At 40.9% G+C, this 19,475-nt stretch overlaps 1 protein-coding gene across 1 annotated transcript; it reads right to left on the bottom strand.

Moving 5' to 3' along the window:
- Nucleotides 1-478: 478 nt before the first annotated feature.
- Nucleotides 479-17,484, bottom strand: LOC140916630 (uricase; the record flags this gene model as incomplete). Its single annotated transcript, XM_073358303.2, has 8 exons — nt 479-859; nt 2,331-2,414; nt 2,820-2,943; nt 3,560-3,746; nt 13,611-13,689; nt 15,483-15,599; nt 16,839-17,057; nt 17,461-17,484. Coding segments are annotated over 8 exons (915 nt in total), but the record flags the coding sequence as incomplete, so codon positions are not given.
- Nucleotides 17,485-19,475: the final 1,991 nt, after the last annotated feature.

The raw sequence follows: 19,475 nt of genomic DNA, 5'->3' as shown, positions 1-19,475 counted from the left end.
ATTCTATAGCTGCATAATCCCCATAACTGGTTGTTTGATGAACAATAATGCAGCAGCCATCTAACTAGAACCCTTAAATGGAAATTAGTCAACATCTGTACTATTAATATTGTAAAGAAGATATAATATATAAGTAGGTAGAATGTGGTTTTATTTCCTCATTTGCTTCATGAAGAAATCAGGATCTAACTGAATTTACATCGGTAATATAAGTAATAATTCTCTAATTTAAATATATTGGGCCAGATCCTCAGCTACGTAAATCATTATAGTCCATTGAAGTCATACCAGTTTACACCACCTAAAAATTTGGTCTCATGCCAGTAAATTAATTTTAGTGTTAATAGGAAGAATGAATTAATGCATGAACATTAATAAATAATTTATAGAACCGATTTAGGATTTTAAATGTGCAAAGCACATTACAGACATTAACTAATTAACTGGAACTTTCATAATAAGTCTAAAAATAATTGTCTTCTAATGAACTGATTTTAATGTTTCTGGCTGGGATTTCCAAAGGAACCCAAGGGAATTAGGTGCAAAAATCCTATTGAGATTCGTTGGGGTTTAGATAGCTGAATTCCTTAGGCTCCTTTCAAAATCCCAATCTCTGTAATTTGAAGAGGGAAAAGTCAGGTCAATGAATGGAATAGATACATTCTGAAAAGAAAACCACATGGTAAGTGTGTCCTGTATGTGTGAATGGATCCCATAGTTTCAGTTGGTCCCTGGTCAAAACATCCATCCAATTGACTTGCTGCTCATCTCTTGCATTTTAGGCTTGCTCTCTTAAGCACTTCTTCCTACCGAGAGTGCATGTATAAGAAGCATAGGGAATCTCCACTGGCACCAGAACCTGAACAAAAATGACACATACATAGATTCATAGATACTAAGGTCAGAAGGGACCATTATGATCATCTAGTCCAACCTCCTGCACAACGCAGGCCACAGAATCTCACCCACTCCACTCCTGTGAAAAACCTCTCACCTATGTTTGAGCTATTGAAGTCCTCAAATCGTGGTTTAAAGACTTCAAGGAGCAGAGAATCCTCCAGCAAGTGACCCATGCCCCATGCTACAGAGGAAGGCGAAAAACCTCCAGGGCCTCTTCCAATCTGCCCTGGAGGAAAATTCCCTCCTGACTTCAAATATGACGATCAGCTAAACCCTGAGCATATGGGCAAGATTCACCAGCCAGATACCCAGGAAAGAATTTTCTGTAGTAACTCAGATCCCACCCCATCTAACATCCCATCAGGCCTATTTACCATGATTATTTAAGGATCAATTAATTACCAAAATCATATTATCCCATCATACCATCTCCTCCATAAACTTATCGAGTTTAATCTTAAAGCCAGATAGATCTTTTGCCCCCACTGCTTCCCTTGGAAGGCTATTCCAAAACTTCACTCCTCTGATGGTTAGAAACCTTCATCTAATTTCAAGTCTAAACTTCCCAATGACCAGTTTATATCCATTTGTTCTTGTGTCCACATTGGTACTGAACTTAAATAATTCCTCTCCCTCTCTGGTATTTATCCCTCTGATATATTTATAGAGAGCAATCATACATGAGTAGCTCTTCTCCAGTTGGAGTACCCATCAACCTCAGTGGTATCATTGAACTAAAATCAATATTCCATAGAACCTAAGGGCACTCAACACCTCAAAAGGTCAATCCCACAGGGAACATTCCTGCCCTTATTGAAGTCAATGGGATTTTTGCTATGAACTTAAATGGGAGCAGGAGCAGACCTATACTGGCTGTTTAAAAGGGGCCAGGATAAGAGTCGTGAGGGAAGGGGACCCAGATCCAAGGGAAAGAAAACAGAGAATAGGGGAAGACTAATTCATCTGTCAAAAGTGGCAATCGTAAAATCAAATACCCTGATTTTCCTCTCACTTATACCAGGTTTATACTAGTGTAACTTCATCAGGCCAGCTCCTCAGCTGGATCTGGGCACCACTCTGAGCAGCTGATGGGGAGGGAGACAAATGCTGTACAGCTTCCACCCTTGTCCCCCTCCCATCCCAGAGCTGTGCCCAGGTCTAAATTATACCCTGCTGCAACAAAACAGCAACAGGCTGTTCTAGCGGCTGGGGATTTCTGGAGCACAGCAGGGGGTCTGACCACATCCCCTTTCCTTCACCACACCCTCACCACGCTGGCCCTACATCACAAGAGGGAATCCATAGGAACCCGCTTAAACTAGCTTTTGTGGCCAATTTGCACAACCAGAGCAGTGCAAAGGAAACACATCTCTAGTGGGCTGGGTTTTTTAGATGACTCCATGCATTTAATATTGTAAAAGTTCCCTCACCTCCTTGTCATTGGTCAATCCAAATTTCTTCAGGTCTGTGACATCATAATAGATGTTGTTCAAGGTGACTTCAATCTCCTGTATCTGAAACGATAAAAATCTGAAACTGTCACAGTTTGTCACCATACTTTCCCGCATGACAATCTGATAAAGTATTTAAACAACTGAAAGGTCACAAAAGGAAGGAGAGCAAAGAGGATAAAATGGGCCCATTTTAGAAACACTTGAATGTTATTCTGTAGCATTCTTCCCTTTCATTTCTGAGTCTGCTCCTGTGAAGTGCTGAGTTCCCTTCACTCCCATTATCTTCACAGGAAGTGCTCTGCGTTTTCTCTGCATTCTCACTTTTCCAAAACAGCTGCCTCTTCAGGCAGTTTTCATATTTTACTTAGGTTATCTAGACAAATGGGCTCAGCCTGAACTTCTCAGTGGACCCCACGACTGTATTTTCATTATGAGCTAAATATTATTAAATGGTGAAAAAGATACCTGTGGAACTCTCGCCAGGGTGAGCATCTGAATATTGTTGACAGTCTTCTGGTGAGAGGGTGAGTATTCGCCACAGTCAGGTGGCCCAGAAAATGCCTCAAGGACACACTCATGAACAGTGCCCCTTAAAAATATTGTATGAAAGTAAAGTTCTAAAATTACTGATGAAACATTTTATTAAATGTCATTATGCTTGACTTTTATCTGTAATATTTTAATTTCATTTCCTCTGTCTCTCTTTCTAGCAACAATATAACACAGGGTTTGTACTAAGCCCTCTCCTTACCAATTCCCCCTCCCGCTCCAATCCCCCTAAATCTGTAATATTGCAAATTAGCATTTTATTTAAGCTATTTAGCTTATTTTGCCGAGGTGCGCTGTGTTCCAATATGAACTACCCAGTCCAGATCATCAACTGGTGTAAATCAGCAGAACTCTGAATCGGAGCTACACCAGTTTACACCATCTGACCATCTAGCACTCAGAGCCTTATTTCCAGAAGTACTGAACACTCATAACTTCAGCTGAAGTCAATGGGAGCTGTGGGTGCTCAGCAACGGAAAATCAGGCCTAGAGAATTTAAATAAGGCAGTTTTAATGGTAACAAAAAGCAAGCTGGGGTTGCTTTTAGGGCACAGTCTGTGCAGTCCCTACTGCATGTGGAGTGTTGATTTGTTTGTTTTTGAGGGAGTCTAGAAATAATAAATTTGCCAGAAGACATGATTCAATTCAGTACGTACCATATGCAGTCAAAGTCAATATCTTGACACTCGCCATAGGACCACTTGCAGAATAGTTCTGCACTTAAAACCCTGTCAGTCCGTTCAGGAATTGTGGTGTATTTGTCCCTGTGGAAGCCTTGAAATCCAGACTGTGTTGTTTTCTTAAGTTTCAGCTCTTTAATTCCAGAGATAACAAGTGGACGACCTGTGATCCAAAAATATTAGAGGGAAAAGATCAGCTCCTATTCATGCAGGGAGATGGGAACTCTGTGCTGGGGTGATGTACTGTCATACAGCATTCACCCAAAGGTGTAATTTCATGCATTTGTGTGATACGTAGGTATTGTTAAACATCATTTTCTGCACACAGACATACGGAGCTGAGAGCCAACTTCTATACATTAGAAGTTAGAGTGTGATCTTGAAAGGTGCTGTAGGTCCTTTCCCTAAGGAGTGGCACACTCCCAATCCAATTCCCATTAAAATCAATGGGAGTTAGTCATTCCACACCTCACCTTTTTGATCAGCCCCTTAGCCATGTCTGTGCCACAGACTTTATTTCACACAATGTACATCAGTATACAGCCGTCAAACTTAGTATATCACTCGTGTGTGTATACTTGGCTGCTTGCACCAGCACTGCACATACTCACCAGGACTGCTTGTGTCAATGCAAAGGGCAGTGTGCCATGCACAGTTGTCTGGCACAATGCCTGTTGGGAAATTTTTGCAGGACAGAAATGACTTGTCTACGGATCACTGAGAGCTAGGGGCCAAGTTCCCAGCATGCACGTGTCTCCACCCCATAATGCCAGCCATATCCCATAATTTTTGCTCCTTATTTTTAAAACCCCACAATCCCGCATGGCACTTTTCGGTTTCCACGATCTCTGACAGAAGCATGGAGCCCACAGAGCTCTGCACTATTCTCATAAACATAAGACACATGATTCACCTGTATTTGCAGATGTGCAGAAGTACCACACTTTAGTAGTCAGCCATAAGTGTGTTCTGTGCTGGACTGTTCTCTGTGCCTTGAGCTTTGGTTGCTGGTAGTACATGATTGGTATTTGCTGTCTAGGTACAGCTCTGACTGTTTCCCTCAGCCTCTCAGTTATATGGTGCTTGCTGTACATTACAAGTACTGTGTGCTTTGAGTACAGTGATGCATTCCGCAATGTTTGTTGTGTACTATTAACGATAATTTTATTCTCCAAAAATAGAAAATTGAGAGGCAAAAACAGTGCAGAAAAACCATGAGCAAAAAACGGCAGGCTATGCAATACAAATTTTAAACATATATTTTAAACATATTAAACAGAATGGGACTTTGAAATTGGAAAGGCAGCTAACATTTCTGTCCATTTCAGTGTACAAATACAATCCGTTGTGCCTACAGATATGCCAGCTGTGGCTCTCAGAGGTCAGTGTACGTGAAGCTGTGATTTTCCTTGCTGATGCCCCACGTGGAGTGGTAGGAATACAGATGTGACTGTTATGCTATGGAATGTAGGATGGTGCATGCAGCTGCTAGAATGGAGTTCTCTCAGGACTACAAAGGGTTGGGAGTCCAGGATTTTTGGACCTGTACATCAATCAGGGTCTGCAAAAGCATTTGTGTTTGCTGCGTCAGAAGACCCATTATGTCTTGGTGCATCTCCCACTACTTTTCCTGGGCCTTTCTCCTGCTCACTCTCTCTTGCTTCATGCCGTCTGCCATGTTGGCCCTCCAGACCCTTTGTTCATGGTCTGATGCAACACCAGCTTTCAGGAATTTACTGAACATGTCCTTCCTAGTTGTCTTCTTTCTCCTCCTCCTCCTCAGGATCTGGCATTCTGTGGGTGAGAAAGGTGTGCTCCTCAAGGTAGCAACAGCAGCAAATGCTGATAAAAACAGACACATGTATCATGGATTTACAGTCCACTACATGTTTCAGAGTAGCAGCCGTGTTAGTCTGTATTCGCAAAAAGAAAAGGAGTACTTGTGGCACCTTAGAGACTAACCAATTTATTTGCTTTATAAGCTTTCGTGAGCTACAGCTCACTTCATCGGATGCATACACTACATGTATCCGATGAAGTGGGTATTCACCCACGAAAGCTTATGCTCCAATATGTCTGTTTAGTCTATAAGGTGCCACAGGACTCTTTGCCACTTTTACAGTCACAGTGGAAAGGGAAAGATAAGTTTCAAAACTCCCTCCCTTATTCCGATAAAAACTTTTCAGCTTTGGAGGGCCTCTGCACAGCACTGTTCTCCAGCCCCAGTGATGGCCTGCCAGAGGTGAGGAGGGGTGGGTGGGAAGGAATTTTGGTTGCATGAAACAATAGAATTTCTGTCCCTATTCCGTGGGTATGAGCATAGGGCAACAGCACTGAATATTGGCACTATTTTTCTCAAGTGGTCGTGATTTTAGCTGATATCTCGCTCCTGGGGGTAACAAAGGCACAGAGACCACAGCTGCTACTGGTGTCCCAAAGTCACCTGAGCCGATATGCTGCTAGCCGGTATACTGCAATGGTGCCAGCCAAACTTGTCATGGAGTGGTGTCGGAAAAGGGTACATTAAAAAAACTGCTTTGCCTGCCCCCTGCCAATGAAAGCATGTACCAACTCCTACCTTTGTTATACCTTTTGCTTCTTCTTCTACAAGTAAAATGATGAAAAGATGATACCTGTGCCTTATTAGCTTGGGGATGGATGGGCTTGGTACCATCTTTAAACTTAAACATTGTAAAGAAAATGCATGAACATGCTTACCCAAGATCCCTTCCCCTTCTTCAGTTCATCCGTACTTAGCTGATGGGACTGTCTAGACTGTGCCAGAATCTCAAACAGGTCCTGGCTTGGGGCATGGCTGAAGCACCCCTGCTGCATCTCCCCACTTCTGCTCCACCTGCTCACAGTTCAAGGCTGGGATCTCTGTCTCAGGCTCCTCCAAGGTATCCATGGTGGTCTGCAGCACGCTGGTAGGGTCTTGGCCAAGTATGACATACATCTCATCGTAAAAGTAGCAGCTCAGCACCAGATCAATTGTTGCACTCCCTGACCTTGTGGTATACCAGGTGCTGTTACTTTGCTTTCATGCAGTGTTGCTCCTGGTCCCCGTCATACCTCTTTGCCTGCATCCCCTGTACAATGTACTGGCAGATGTCCATGTTTCTGTGGCTGGTCCATGGCTGTGCTTGCACAGCCTCTTCTCCCCACACCCAGGAGATCCAGGATCTCCTGTCTACTCCAGGCAGGACCCTGTCTAATGTGTAGACCCAACATGGTCAGCTGGGTAATAAGGAAAAGGCATTTCAAAAATACATGAAGTGGGGGAGGCTTCCAGTCTCTGTGATCCATAGGCAGTGGAGTTCACAATTGTGACCAAAGTGGTCTGTGTCTCAGGGAATAAGGCGTTGTGGGACAGCTGTTGGAGAATTGTTAGGGTTGACCCAGGTCACATAGTGTCTACACTCACACTGCATGACCATGGTTCATGCTGCTCAGGGAGATGGTTTTACTGCATTGCTGTAATGGAGTGCTTATGTCAATGGGAGACAAATTTTAGTGTAGACACATGCACAAATAGGTTGATGCAAGGGGGCTTATGTTGGCCTAACTTTGTAGTGTAAACAAAGCCTTAGACAGAGCTAGGACTTGTTTCAGCGCTTATTGAAGGCAATGGAAGGACTCCCATTGACTTCAGAGGGAACTGAATTGAGCCATAAGTGATGTGGCCTAAGAGAACGATGAGGTCAGTTTTTTCCTATGTAATAACAGGGAGTATTGTAGGAAATCTACTATATATAGACTGGAACCCTTTCACATCTATCTCCGTGTGAGTTCTGCATGTGGTAGATTTGTGGGCAAGCAGCCACTGTGAACTCTTGCAGTTTTGATAACTTGCAGACACTGTTTTTTGTACCCGCAGCTTCAAGTTGACAGTAGGTACTTTCAGTTTTGACCGCTACATCTAAAACTTACTACTGCAGTTCCCTGTAGCATTGTGAGGATCACAGCTTTCTTCTGAATAACAACCAGAAGAACTCTTGACTTTTTATTTGAGATGCTCTTTTGGATTATCACACTGGGAAATGTCATGTGTCTACTCCTTTGGGTTACACTGATAACTGAAAATTTAACTTTTGTTTCTCTATGCAATGAAGAATTTTTCTGAGCAAGAGAAGCTAGTTTTTTGGTTTGGTCCCAGGTAACAATCAAACCTGTTTCATGTGTGTGAATAGTTGATGTGTCACAAATCTTTCTATTAGGATACTTGAGAGTTATCACTAGTGATGGTTGAGAAGTATTTCATTTTTTTAAGCATTGGAAAAACACATGCCCCACATACATAGCAATATCACGTCTGTATGGCATGTGAAACCAGCCTTATGACTACACCAAGATTTCTCCAAAACTGAGACTGTACAGGTCCAAAAGGGAGTCTATTTATCTACATCAGATAAGGATAAACTTCTTTCTGCTGGCTCAGGAGATTGTCCAGGAGATATAGTCTTTCAAGGTGCTTATGCTCTGAAAAGTGATTATATAAAAATGGCATCATGAGTAGGGATGGTTGAAAGTTTTCCATCAACACTGTTTTTTGACAGAAAATTGAGGTTTTGTCAAAACAAAATTTTTCATGAAAAGTATCTGCTTTCCATACAAAATTTTGTTTTTGTTGAAAACTTTTTGCTGAAAACAAACAAAAAAAATTTTTTACTAAAATTTGACATTTTAATTAGGAAAAAGAATCTTCTGATACTGAATTTTCATACTTATTCTCTGTCAGTGATTTTGACACTACGTTTGGTCAGTTGAAAAAGAGCATTTCCTAGCTGCCAGCTTTGTGTGGAATCTGAAAGGCAAGCTGTGTTCTTTCTGACTGTGAATTTTTTAATAACGTAGATTCTGCAGCTGGGTCTTAGTTATTCTGATGATAATGTGCAAGCCAGAATAGGGTCCGATTCACTCTTCCTTACTTGTATGAGCTCTTGCCATTATAAGACAATATTTAAAGAATAGCCTGTAATAGGATTTCTTAATTTTAAAAAATTGGCCACTTGATACAGGAGATACTTAAAATGGATTGCCCCATCTGAAATAATAGTCACATTTTATTTTGCAGATACAGATTTCCTCTCATTTTTATTCTTTGCATTATTTTTGTTGTTGTTTTAAACTTGTCTAAGGAGTTGTATCTCTAATTTCCAGGGGATTCCCCTCTATTTCTTACCAGGACATTGAAGCAATTAAAGAAAAGACTGCCCTCAGTAATACTTCCCAGGTTTCATACAGAGCCTTATGCATGCTGGGACAGGACTTGAGGAGTTTAGTCAGTGCTGTGTAAGTCGTCATACACTGGAGGCATGAGCAATGAAACTCCTAATGTATGTATCTTACTGTCAAGTATCACTGCCTCAGTTTAAGGAGCTCCCCTGTAACCTGGTATATAGATATTTTATATATCTATTGTCTTAAGCCAGAGGACCCCAAACTGTGGGGTGTGCCCCCCAAAGGGGCATGGTGGAATGTTGGGGGGGACCCAGCGGGGCCCAGACCAGTTCCCACAAGGGGTGGGGAGGGAGCGCCACCCAGTCCCTCCCCACTTCCACCTCTCCTCTGGTCCTGCCCCCAACTGCATCCCCCTCTCCCAGCCCTGCACCTGACCCTGTCCCCAGCCTTAGTGCAGCTCTGCTCCCGGCCCTGCACCAGCCTCAGCCGCTGGCCGCAGCTCTGTTCCAGGTCTGGGGCCAAGACCAGGATGCCCACGGGCCTGGATGCCAGACCCCACCACAACCTAGCTGCGGCTCCGCTCCTGCCTCCACCCCTGGCCATGGCCCGGCCCCAGACCCACCCCCTGCTGCGGCCCCAGCCTCAGACCCCGTGCTCCTGTCCGTGGTCCCCCCCGGCCTGGCTCCGGAGGGGTTAGAGTAGGGGGCACTAATAGGGTAAGGGAGTGCAACCCTCAAAAGTTTAGGGACCACTGTCTTAAGCTCATTACAATGGGTGACCGAGCACCTATGCAATGTTTATCAAAAGATAAAATACCTTATTTTATGCTATCAGTATATATAATTTTTATGTTATCTTTTCAGTTGCCAGATATTGAATCAATTAAATTAACCAAGACCTTTATTGACTCACAGTAGCTTTGTGCTTGTTAACATTCGATAAGTTGATAATGAAATATGCTTATGATGATCATATTAATTCTCACAGAGCTCTTTTTACTAGCAGAGTGAAAGGGTGAAATGTAAGGGTTGCCTGAGAGGTAAATTTCAAAGTCTAGTTAATAGGTGTGTAGGAGGAACATTAAAGATAGAGATAATTATCTTGCAAGAAAGTAAAAAGGAAATGGTTGAAAACCATCTCTGATGTTATTCTTCTCATATGTGGAAAATCCAGAGAAAATTATTAAAGGGCTGCATGATAGCGAGACTGAAAATTGAAGGGAAGTAATTTTAGTGAGTTCTGGTACATGCTTTTTGTTTGCAAACTCTCATCGGGTGTTCCCTTCAGCATGACCTTTTGTGGCCCTGCAGGTGCAATGCACTCAGCACCCCTTCAGGTTCTTTCAATCAATTATACAAACTTGGGTTGGTTCAAAACATGTACCCCCATCCTGGGATCTAATTTATTAAGTCTTTCTACAGACTGTAACTTACTTCACTAGTCACCATAAGTCACCCCACTCTGGATTCATGTAAGAGTCCTGGTCAGGTCTTGTCCTTGTTCAAGAGTCCCTCCCCCCCCCCATCCCCTTTGAGGACCTGGGGTTGTGCTTCAGATGGTTACTTTCTCAAAACAGGAATCCTCAGCTCTCCTGCTTGGAGCTGGCTTGTAAATGTAACCCTTCTGCCAGGCAACAGCAACAAGGGCCAGGTTCAATATCTAGAGTTCCTGTTAACATTACAAAACAGAACTGTCTCGAGCACTCACCCAGAAATCTGGGAAAACTAAACGCCATACCTGGGTTCTGCTGAGAGATAATACTTCCCCACTCGCAAGTACTACGTCTGGAAAGGAAACTTTTATTAAAAGGAACAGGGAACGTAGTATTAATTTGGGGAAAAACAACAACAAAGATTCAGAAGTATGCACGCCGTATGTAAATACCCAACCCACAGTATTGTGGGCAGTGTCCTTTGCCTCAGTTTCAGACCTTGCTTTGTGAAATTCTGACAACTGTCCCTTTAACACACTACTCCCCTTTCCCTCTGCTGCACCCTGCTCATGGCTGGTCATCCAAAATCAGTAACATCCCCAAATTCAGGGGTGCATTCACCAGGATTCACCTCCCACCCCAGAAAGGGTGTGGGTGTCAAGCAATGCCTCTGCTGCTGCCACTGCTCACCATTGCTGCTCCTGATGGCCACCACATTTACTGCTGCACACCGCAGACCCTGCTTCTGCTTGCTGCTCGCACCTTTTCCACTAGCTGCGATGTAGTGTTCTGAGGTTACACTGCTTAGCCCAGTTCTTAGTGGTATCAGTGTGTGGTGGGGAACCTCACTTCTGCTGCATCCTCTGTGTTATCTTTAATTACAACACTATCCCCACACCGGGTCTAAGGCTCGGCCCCCAAAACTGATCAGTGATTTCAATTCTAGTGATCATTGAACAGAAACACAGACTCTAATTTGAGTCTGATCAGCTCTGTCTTTAAACACCAGAGGGAAAGAATCAAATGGTATCTAGGACTCTTTAAACAAAGTCTGCACCACCACCAGTTATCCCATCACCCACTCACTTTCACTTGGATTTGGCATCACTACCTCCTGCTTGTGAGTGGAGTGCAAGTAAGTCCCCCGCAACTGAGGCATGTTGAGTTCAGTTCTGCTGCCCTTTAGTCGTACAATAAGGATAACATTTCATTACCCCTTCACTCAAGACTACACTGAATTTTAACCCAGAACAGCCAAAACTGATCACTTTGGCAAAGCCAGTATGTCTGCTGATCACCTAGACACAATAGGTGTGTCTATGCAAGTGCCATCTGCTTCTGAAGTACTTTCCCCAGTTTATTAATAGATGACGGGGAAGAGCTCATTCAGGCCCTGGCTCACATTAGGTAGCCAGTCCCTCCGTCTCTCCTTAAACATGAGTTCCCACTCTCCTCCTTGGGGCTTGGTTGTACTTTAGCCAGCTGTAGAGCCCTAACCAGGTTCTCCATCAGCTGGCCTCTTTTTCCCCCAATCAGTCCTCAGGCTCAGTGTGTTCAGCAGGTCAGCCTTCTCCATCTGCTATCTGCCCTCCTATGAGGGAGGAGGCAGAATTTATGCTGGTTCCTTTCTCCCAGTTCATCCCCAATTGGTTGTGTGAAATGATTTGCCCCACCCACTCTGCAAGGCTCTTGCGCCCCTAAAAGCAGCATGATGGCATTTCCTCCCAAGCACCATTTATTCCTGGCACTGCTTCTGCTCTATCAATGTCTCCTAGGTCCTTATATATACTTTGGACCGTTCAAAATCTTAAAAGGCAATGCCACGTAACAGGGATGGACTGACCCTGTAGGCACCATGATCCTTAAGGGACAGACTGCTCCCTCAGGCAAACATTCACAGCTTTTATGCATGTGGTGTACAAGGTTTGGTGATGAGTCTTTAGACACTGAAAAATATGAGATACTATCAGTGTATTAAAAGCAGGAGCTTTTCCAGAAAATGATACAAACTCTTTAATTTCATTCAGGTTTCTCTTTTAATTTCCTTGCAAAAGTTAAGAAAGGATGTGGAAACCCAAGTCCGAGTTGCTCATGCTGCCAAAAATGTGGCATTGGTTAAATGTCTTAGGATCATAAAACATCTCTACCTATAGAAAACTGAGGCCAAAATTCACTGGAAATTTGTGTCTGATGCTGGCTGTTCTACTGGTAGAAATATTAGAAAAAACACTCAGAATGAGCCTTTCAGAGCTTTTTGCTGTTCACAAAGGAAATGAGTTGTGCCAAGATACCAGGAGACATGCTATATAACCCATACAAGTGCCTTTCAATTCTAACAACCCTGTGAACCAGGAAGGGGACTTCAGGGTCATAAGACTGGTAATGAGCTACAGAACCTTTCATCTCTCGATTATGAATTTGAATACAGCCTCAGTCAGTAGCAATTAAAAGTTGTTACTATCTGATGATTGTTCAGTACTAAGGAGCCTATTGTTACTATTTCTATCTCAGCAGTGCCTAGAAACTCTGGTCCCATTGTGCTTAACACTGTAGTGATCTCAGTCCAGTTCCTGGCATTATATCCTCATGTTACATAAAACAAAATTTGGATCTAACTGGCATTCTTGTTGACAGTCAGAGCAATGAGGTGGAATTTGTAGATTCAAATTGGTAACTAGACATCTGACATGCTAGTTTACATATGTAGGTGCAGCTTTAAATCCTACAGTACTTGAACACTCCAAAACTCTCACTGAACTCAGTGGGAGTTTTGGTTATGCAAGGAATTCAGAATTTGCACACACACACACACACTTTAGTGTTTACACATGAAATATTGCTTGCACCGAGATGTGGGTGCAATTTTAGAGGTTAGGCTGAGGTCCTCTAACAGCTTGGCCTAATTTGTAATGCAGAAATTCAATCTTTTTAGAAGCAAAGCCAAAGCATATTCTAGGGGTTTTGCAGTGTTACCGTAAATTAGGCAGTTGGACTAAAATACTATGTCTTTGGGAGTGTACTGACTGCTAGAGTAACTTTAATATTCAAACTATAGGCTATACTGCGATGTATTAGTTGAAGCAGGGCATTTTCAGAAGCCAGTTCAGTCCTGTGAGTTTATGTAATAGTAATGCTTTGTGAACAATTGTAATTATTACGTGTTTAGGAGAACTCTATAAATATAAGGCTGGATTCTGCTCACCCATGATTCAATGAGCAAGGACAAAGGATCAAACCCATTTTAAAAACTTTGAGGGTGCCCCTTTCTTTGTTTTAGCACTGTGGAGAATCTTTGATAATGTTCCAAGCCTTTAACTCCTGCAGCTATCTCTAAACCTATGTTTGTCTTTAATCAATAGAGACATTAAGGAAGGAGTAATGATGCTGAAGGAAAATTAGCAATTATTTTCTCACCATTCTGACACTGTTCAGCTTCACAAAAGCGAATTCCTTCAGGAACACAGATAAAGGAATGGACATGGGGAATTCCATTCTACAGGTTTAAAACACAGTTGTAAGTAAAACTGTAATGCATTGTAATATAACTTTTAAAAAATGAACTGAGAAAGAAACATCCAGAAGAACACACTAGTAATGTTTAGGGATGTCGATTAGTCACAGTTAAATCAGGCGATTAACTCAAAAAAATTAATCATGATTAAAAAAATTAATCTCAATCACAGTTTTAATTGTACTTTTAAACAATAGAATACCAATTGAAATGTATTAAATATTTTGAATGTTCTTCTACATTTTTATATATATTGTATTCTGTGTTGCAATTGAAATCAAAGTGTATATTATTTTTATTACAAATATCTGCACTGTAAAAATGATAAACAAAAGAAATAGTATTTTTCAATTCACCTCATACAAGCAGTGTAGTGCAATCTCTTTGTCATGAAAGTGCAACGTAAAAAGTAGATTTTTTTTCTTTCTCTTTTTTGGCTACATAACTGCACACAAAAACAAAACAATGTAAAACTTCAGAGCCTGCAAATCCATTCAGTCCTACTTCTTGTTCAGCCAATCGCTCAGACAAACAAGTTTGTTTACATTTGCAGGAGATAATGCTGCTCGCTTCTTGTTTACAATGACACCTGAAAGTGAGAACAGGCATTTGCATGGCACTTTTGTAGCCGGCATTGCAAGGTATTTACATGCCAGATATGCTAAACATTCTTATGCCCCTTCATGCTTTGGCCACCATTCCAGAAGACATGCTTCCATGCTGATGACGCTCATTAAAAAAAATAATGTGTTAATTAAATTTGTGACTGAACTCCTTGGGGGAGAATTGTATGTCCCCTGCTCTGTTTTACCTGCATTCTGCCATATATTTCATGTTACAGCAGTTTTGGATTCTGACCCAGCATATATTGTTCATTTTAAAAACACTTTCACTGCAGATTTGACAAAAATGCAAAGATGGTACCAATGTGAGATTTCTAAAGATAGCTACAGCACTCCACCGAAGGTTTAAGAATCTGAAGTGCCTTCCAAAATCTGAGAGGGATGAGGTGTGGAGCACGGTTTCAGAAGTCTTAAAAGAGCAACACTCCAATGCAGAAACTACAGAACCCGAACAACCAAAAAAGAAAATCAACCTTCTGCTGGTGGCATCTGACTCAGATAATGAAAATGAACGTGAGTCGGTCCACACTGCTTTGGATTGTTATTGAGCAGAACCTGTCATCAGCATGGATGCATATCCCCTAGAATGGTGGTAAAGCATGAAGGGACACATGAATCTTTAGCGCATCTGACACATAAATATCTTGTGACACCAGGTACAACAGTACCATGAGAACGCCTGCTCTCACTTTCAGGTGACATTGTAAAAAAGAAGCGGGCAGCATTATCTCCTCCAAATGTAAACAAACTTGTTTGTCTGAGCGATTGGCTGAACAAGAAGTAGGACTGAGTGGACTTGCAGGCTCTAAAATTTTACATTGTTTTATTTTTAATGCAGTTTTTTTAACATAATTCTATGTTTGTAACTTCAACTTTCATTATAAAGAGATTGCACTTCAGTACTTGTATTAGGTGAATTGAAAAATACTATTTCTTTTCTTTTTTTACAGTGCAAATACTTGTAATAAAAATAAATATAAAGTGAGCACTGTACACTTTGTATTCTGTGTTGTAATTGAAGTTAATATATTTTAAAATGTAGAAAACATCCAAAAACATTTAAATAAATGGTATTCTTATTATTGTTTAATAGTGCGATTAATCATGATTCATTTTTTTTAATCGTTTGACAGTCCTAGTATTTTTATATACCTTTTCTAGACGCCGCCATGGTACCTCTTGAACATAGGCCTTGATGTACACCACGTGACAATATGATGACAGGAAGTGATTGCAGATATCCAGGGCAAATTGTTCTATAGTTTGGATCTAAGAAAACAAATAACACATTAGAGAGCACCAATTATCTAATGTATATTGGCATACAGAATACAACTTGCACAGTTTGTCTGGATCATTGTAAATATTTTGAGTGAAAATAGATGTTGTGGCTGATATGGATGCCATTCAATTCTGAGTTTATAAAGACTGTCTTTCTAACCACCTGGTCAGCATGCACTGTAAACTACAATAGGAGCTAAAGAGTCACATTCATCAGAGATCCCTTTTTCCTTAGGTATAGTATCACCACACAAAGGAAAGGAGAGGGCAGAGTAGAATGATTGGATTGAGAGAAGCCACCACTGGTACCTGATCCTTAGAAAATGTAATACCAGAACATTCCTGGTAGGTGGTCTCATTGAACAATAAAAACTGAAGAACACTAAAAGGTAAAGATGGGATTTCATAATAAGACTGAGAATTTGGTCCATAGTGTGGTATAATTAGGCTATATGGAATTAGCAGATTAAAAGAACAGCTGAAGCCACTGAACCGGGGGTAATGATACTTATTTTCTTTGTAAAGCTTTTTGAGATCTGCTGATGGAAAGCACTATATAAGAGCTAGGTATTATTATTATTTATTTATTATTAAAGAGTGAACAGCTGTCCTACTACAAAAGGTACCTGAAGACATGTTTGAGATCAGTGCTGGCTTTGTCAGACAAAAGACTGCACCAGAAAACTGAAGAGGGACCCAAATTCCAAGTTTAAGATTCAGAACTGGATTCATACTTTTCCAAAGTTCAGGGGTATCAGATCCAAGAGGTCCAAATGCAAAAAAGATTCATGATGGGGGAGAGGGTATCAACCAAAACTAAAAATGTCTTCCACGTATAAAATAAAAATTATCCACACTTGTGCACCGCATACCACATGAGAAAGTCAAGGGTGTCTATGAAAAATTAGTACTGGAAAAAGGAAAGATCCAGTTCAAAATCTTGAAGGGAGCTTCAGTGCCAAACTGGAAAGCAGAAAGCAAGAAAAATATATGAAAGGGAGTAGGAATTTTGCATTCAGCCAAACTCTCTTCAACTTTGGCCTGGAAAAGAGCTTCTCGACCTGGGTGAGCTTTGGAAGGGGATAGAACAGGCAATGAAAGAGGAGAGAGGATCTTTTGAAATATGTTGACAATAGAAAATAAGTACAATGACCACTTCCAAATAAATCTTGGACAGCATCATAAATACCAGTCAGTACAATACTAAATAAAATAATTTAAAAATACCCCTTTGCATTTTGCCAAAGCTAAGACGATGTTCTTTATGGTGTCGGTAGGGATAACAGCAGAATTGTCTCCATGCAAGTACTCATTGACAGAATTCAGTCTAATATGTACGCAAGCGTTCACTTCTTTAATGAAGTGTTTCTTGTCATCTCTTCTAATGCGAAGGAGTTTAATCACGTTCTTTCCATACACAGAATTCAGGATTTCCACATCTTCATTCTGCAGTGAAAACACAAGCATTTCTTACTCAATGGAAATCACAATTATAAAGGAAGCCAGAGCCAGGCTCCGCTGGATCAAATACCTGTTTCTTTATCAATGGCGATCATTTTATTTTTGTGTTTATCCTGGAATGCTACAGTAAGTAAGGTAACACCCAGGAGAAGGTGTGAGGTTCTGGCAAGAAGAAAGAAACCATTTTAAGGAGATACTGTTATTAATAGTAGCCGTGGTATTTAATGTTTTTATTGAAGAGGCCTCAACTGTTATAGGCCCTGTTGCACTGGACACTGTACAAATACCCCATGTAATCTGTCCATTGTCTGGAACAAACATTCCGTTTGACAAAGGAGAGATATAATGTGCCACTATGGCTATTAGACTTGATTCACCACTGTGTTACTTTTGGTTTATATTCATTGTTATGCCATTGAGATCAATGGAGTGTCACATGTTAGGCTGAAATCCATGGAGTTACACCAGCTTAAAACAGAAATTATACACTGATGAATCAGGCCCATTATGATGATGATGATTATTATTGTTTATTATTTGTATTGTGGTAGTACCCAGGGACCCTAATCATGAAACAGGACCCCACTGTGCTACACACTATGCAAACACATAAAAACAGACAGTCCCTGCCCCATGGAGTGTACAATCTAAGTATAAGACAAGAGACAATCAATGAATACAACAAATAGGAGAGGAAAAGGAAACAATGAGACAAGATATTATGTCTCTCTCAGCACATTGCTCAGATGTTTGAGTAACAAACACTCCAGGCTGTAAATCTAAGTGACTGCAAAGTGTTTGATGGAGTGACTCTGGATTTATCTCCCTGAAGCTGAAATCATCCCACACTCTGGAGAATCAAGCCATGCCATTAGCTCAGATCTACTCTCTCATTTTCTGGCTTGCTCCTGGAAATAATTAATGCAACCAGCCAAAAGGTGTCAAAATCCTTTTAAACCTCTCCCCAAATTTGTAATAGCAACAAAATAGAAGCAGAAGCAGTAGGGTCTTGCATTATTTCAAAGCTACTAACTCCCTAGAACACACTTATTTCTCAGACCAGGGTTTTCATTCTACATATTAACTTGGCTTATTTTTCTGGTTGGCATTTTTTCCCTGTTACCTTTAAAAAATATATTTATGGTTTTCAGTTACTGCTGAGGTTTCTAGTAACAACCCAAGTAAGTATTTAAAAGAACATATTATAATTATTATTAGTCATTATTTCAAAGCGTCCACAGTGAGCTGAGAACTTCACAGAAAAGGTGTAAATCACAAGTCTTTACTCCAAAGACCTTGCTGTGTAAGTGGTAGATCTGTCACACAAATGAGACTATAACATACACCAGGAAAAGAGGTGGTCAGAAAAGACTCATGTTACCAATATATGAGGATATAGTTACTCAAGTTAGGCACACAAATATTTACTAGTCCAAAAAAGGTGGGTTGGGTGGGTGGGATTTTGGGAGATCATAGAGTCTTAAGTAGTGATTTGAATGGATCAAGGATGGAGGTTTGACAAATGGATTTCAAAAAGGTATGCCAAGCATATGGGGCAGGATGGAGGGAGGGATTTGCGCTGTTGAAAAACAGACAAAAGGGGTATCAGATGGGCAAAGCAGAGGGTACAGACAAGAAATCAGAGGAAGATCAGGTGAGATATTTAGGCAGGTTTGTGACACACTGTGCCCCATGGGATACTCTGTTCTCCATTTTCACCACTTTTATATGGTTTTGATATATCTTGTACAAAGTATGCCTTGTGTGTACAAAGTATACCTCATGTGGTATCATTTGAAAGCTCATAAGCTGCTGAACATTATTATCTTGGTAAAATGTGTGTGGCAACTTTGTATGTAAAGTTATGAGACTACTGTATAGCAATGATTTTACAGTAACATGTTACAAAGTTAGAAAAGCAGGCTCAAACTCGTTTTTCAGAGACAAAGACACATTTGCACATCAGCAGGATGCTAAAGAGTCATTACTAAGATCCTACTTGAATCACACGATGATTGTCAAATAATTGCAACTGAGTTGCGGACAAGACATGGAAAATTGAAGAAAAGTAATAATTGACCTTTATTAATTGTGGTAATTTGGAAAAGCCAGAGAAGATTTATTTGTTTAAGAAAAGTTTTCTGGAACAATATAAACACTCAAGTATTATGTTATGCCTGCTAATTTTTTTAATAACCAGACATTTTTCTGCAACTATATTGTAGTCATCAATGCCCAGGGCTGACAGTCCAAGCACTGCATGCACAGGGCTGGTAGCCTGAGCCCCAGCTGCTGTCAGCTCAGATAAATGAGGTTCTACTGCACTAATGGGGAAAAAAGTGTGTGTTGCAATTGTCAAAATGTATGCAAAATTGTGGACTGTGCAAAGTAAGCTAATTAAAA

The sequence above is a fragment of the Lepidochelys kempii genome, chromosome 8 (genome assembly GCF_965140285.1).
Source record: "Lepidochelys kempii isolate rLepKem1 chromosome 8, rLepKem1.hap1, whole genome shotgun sequence".
In the NCBI taxonomy this organism is placed as follows: Eukaryota; Metazoa; Chordata; order Testudines; family Cheloniidae; genus Lepidochelys; species Lepidochelys kempii.
This window is presented reverse-complemented; position numbering and strand designations above follow the sequence as displayed.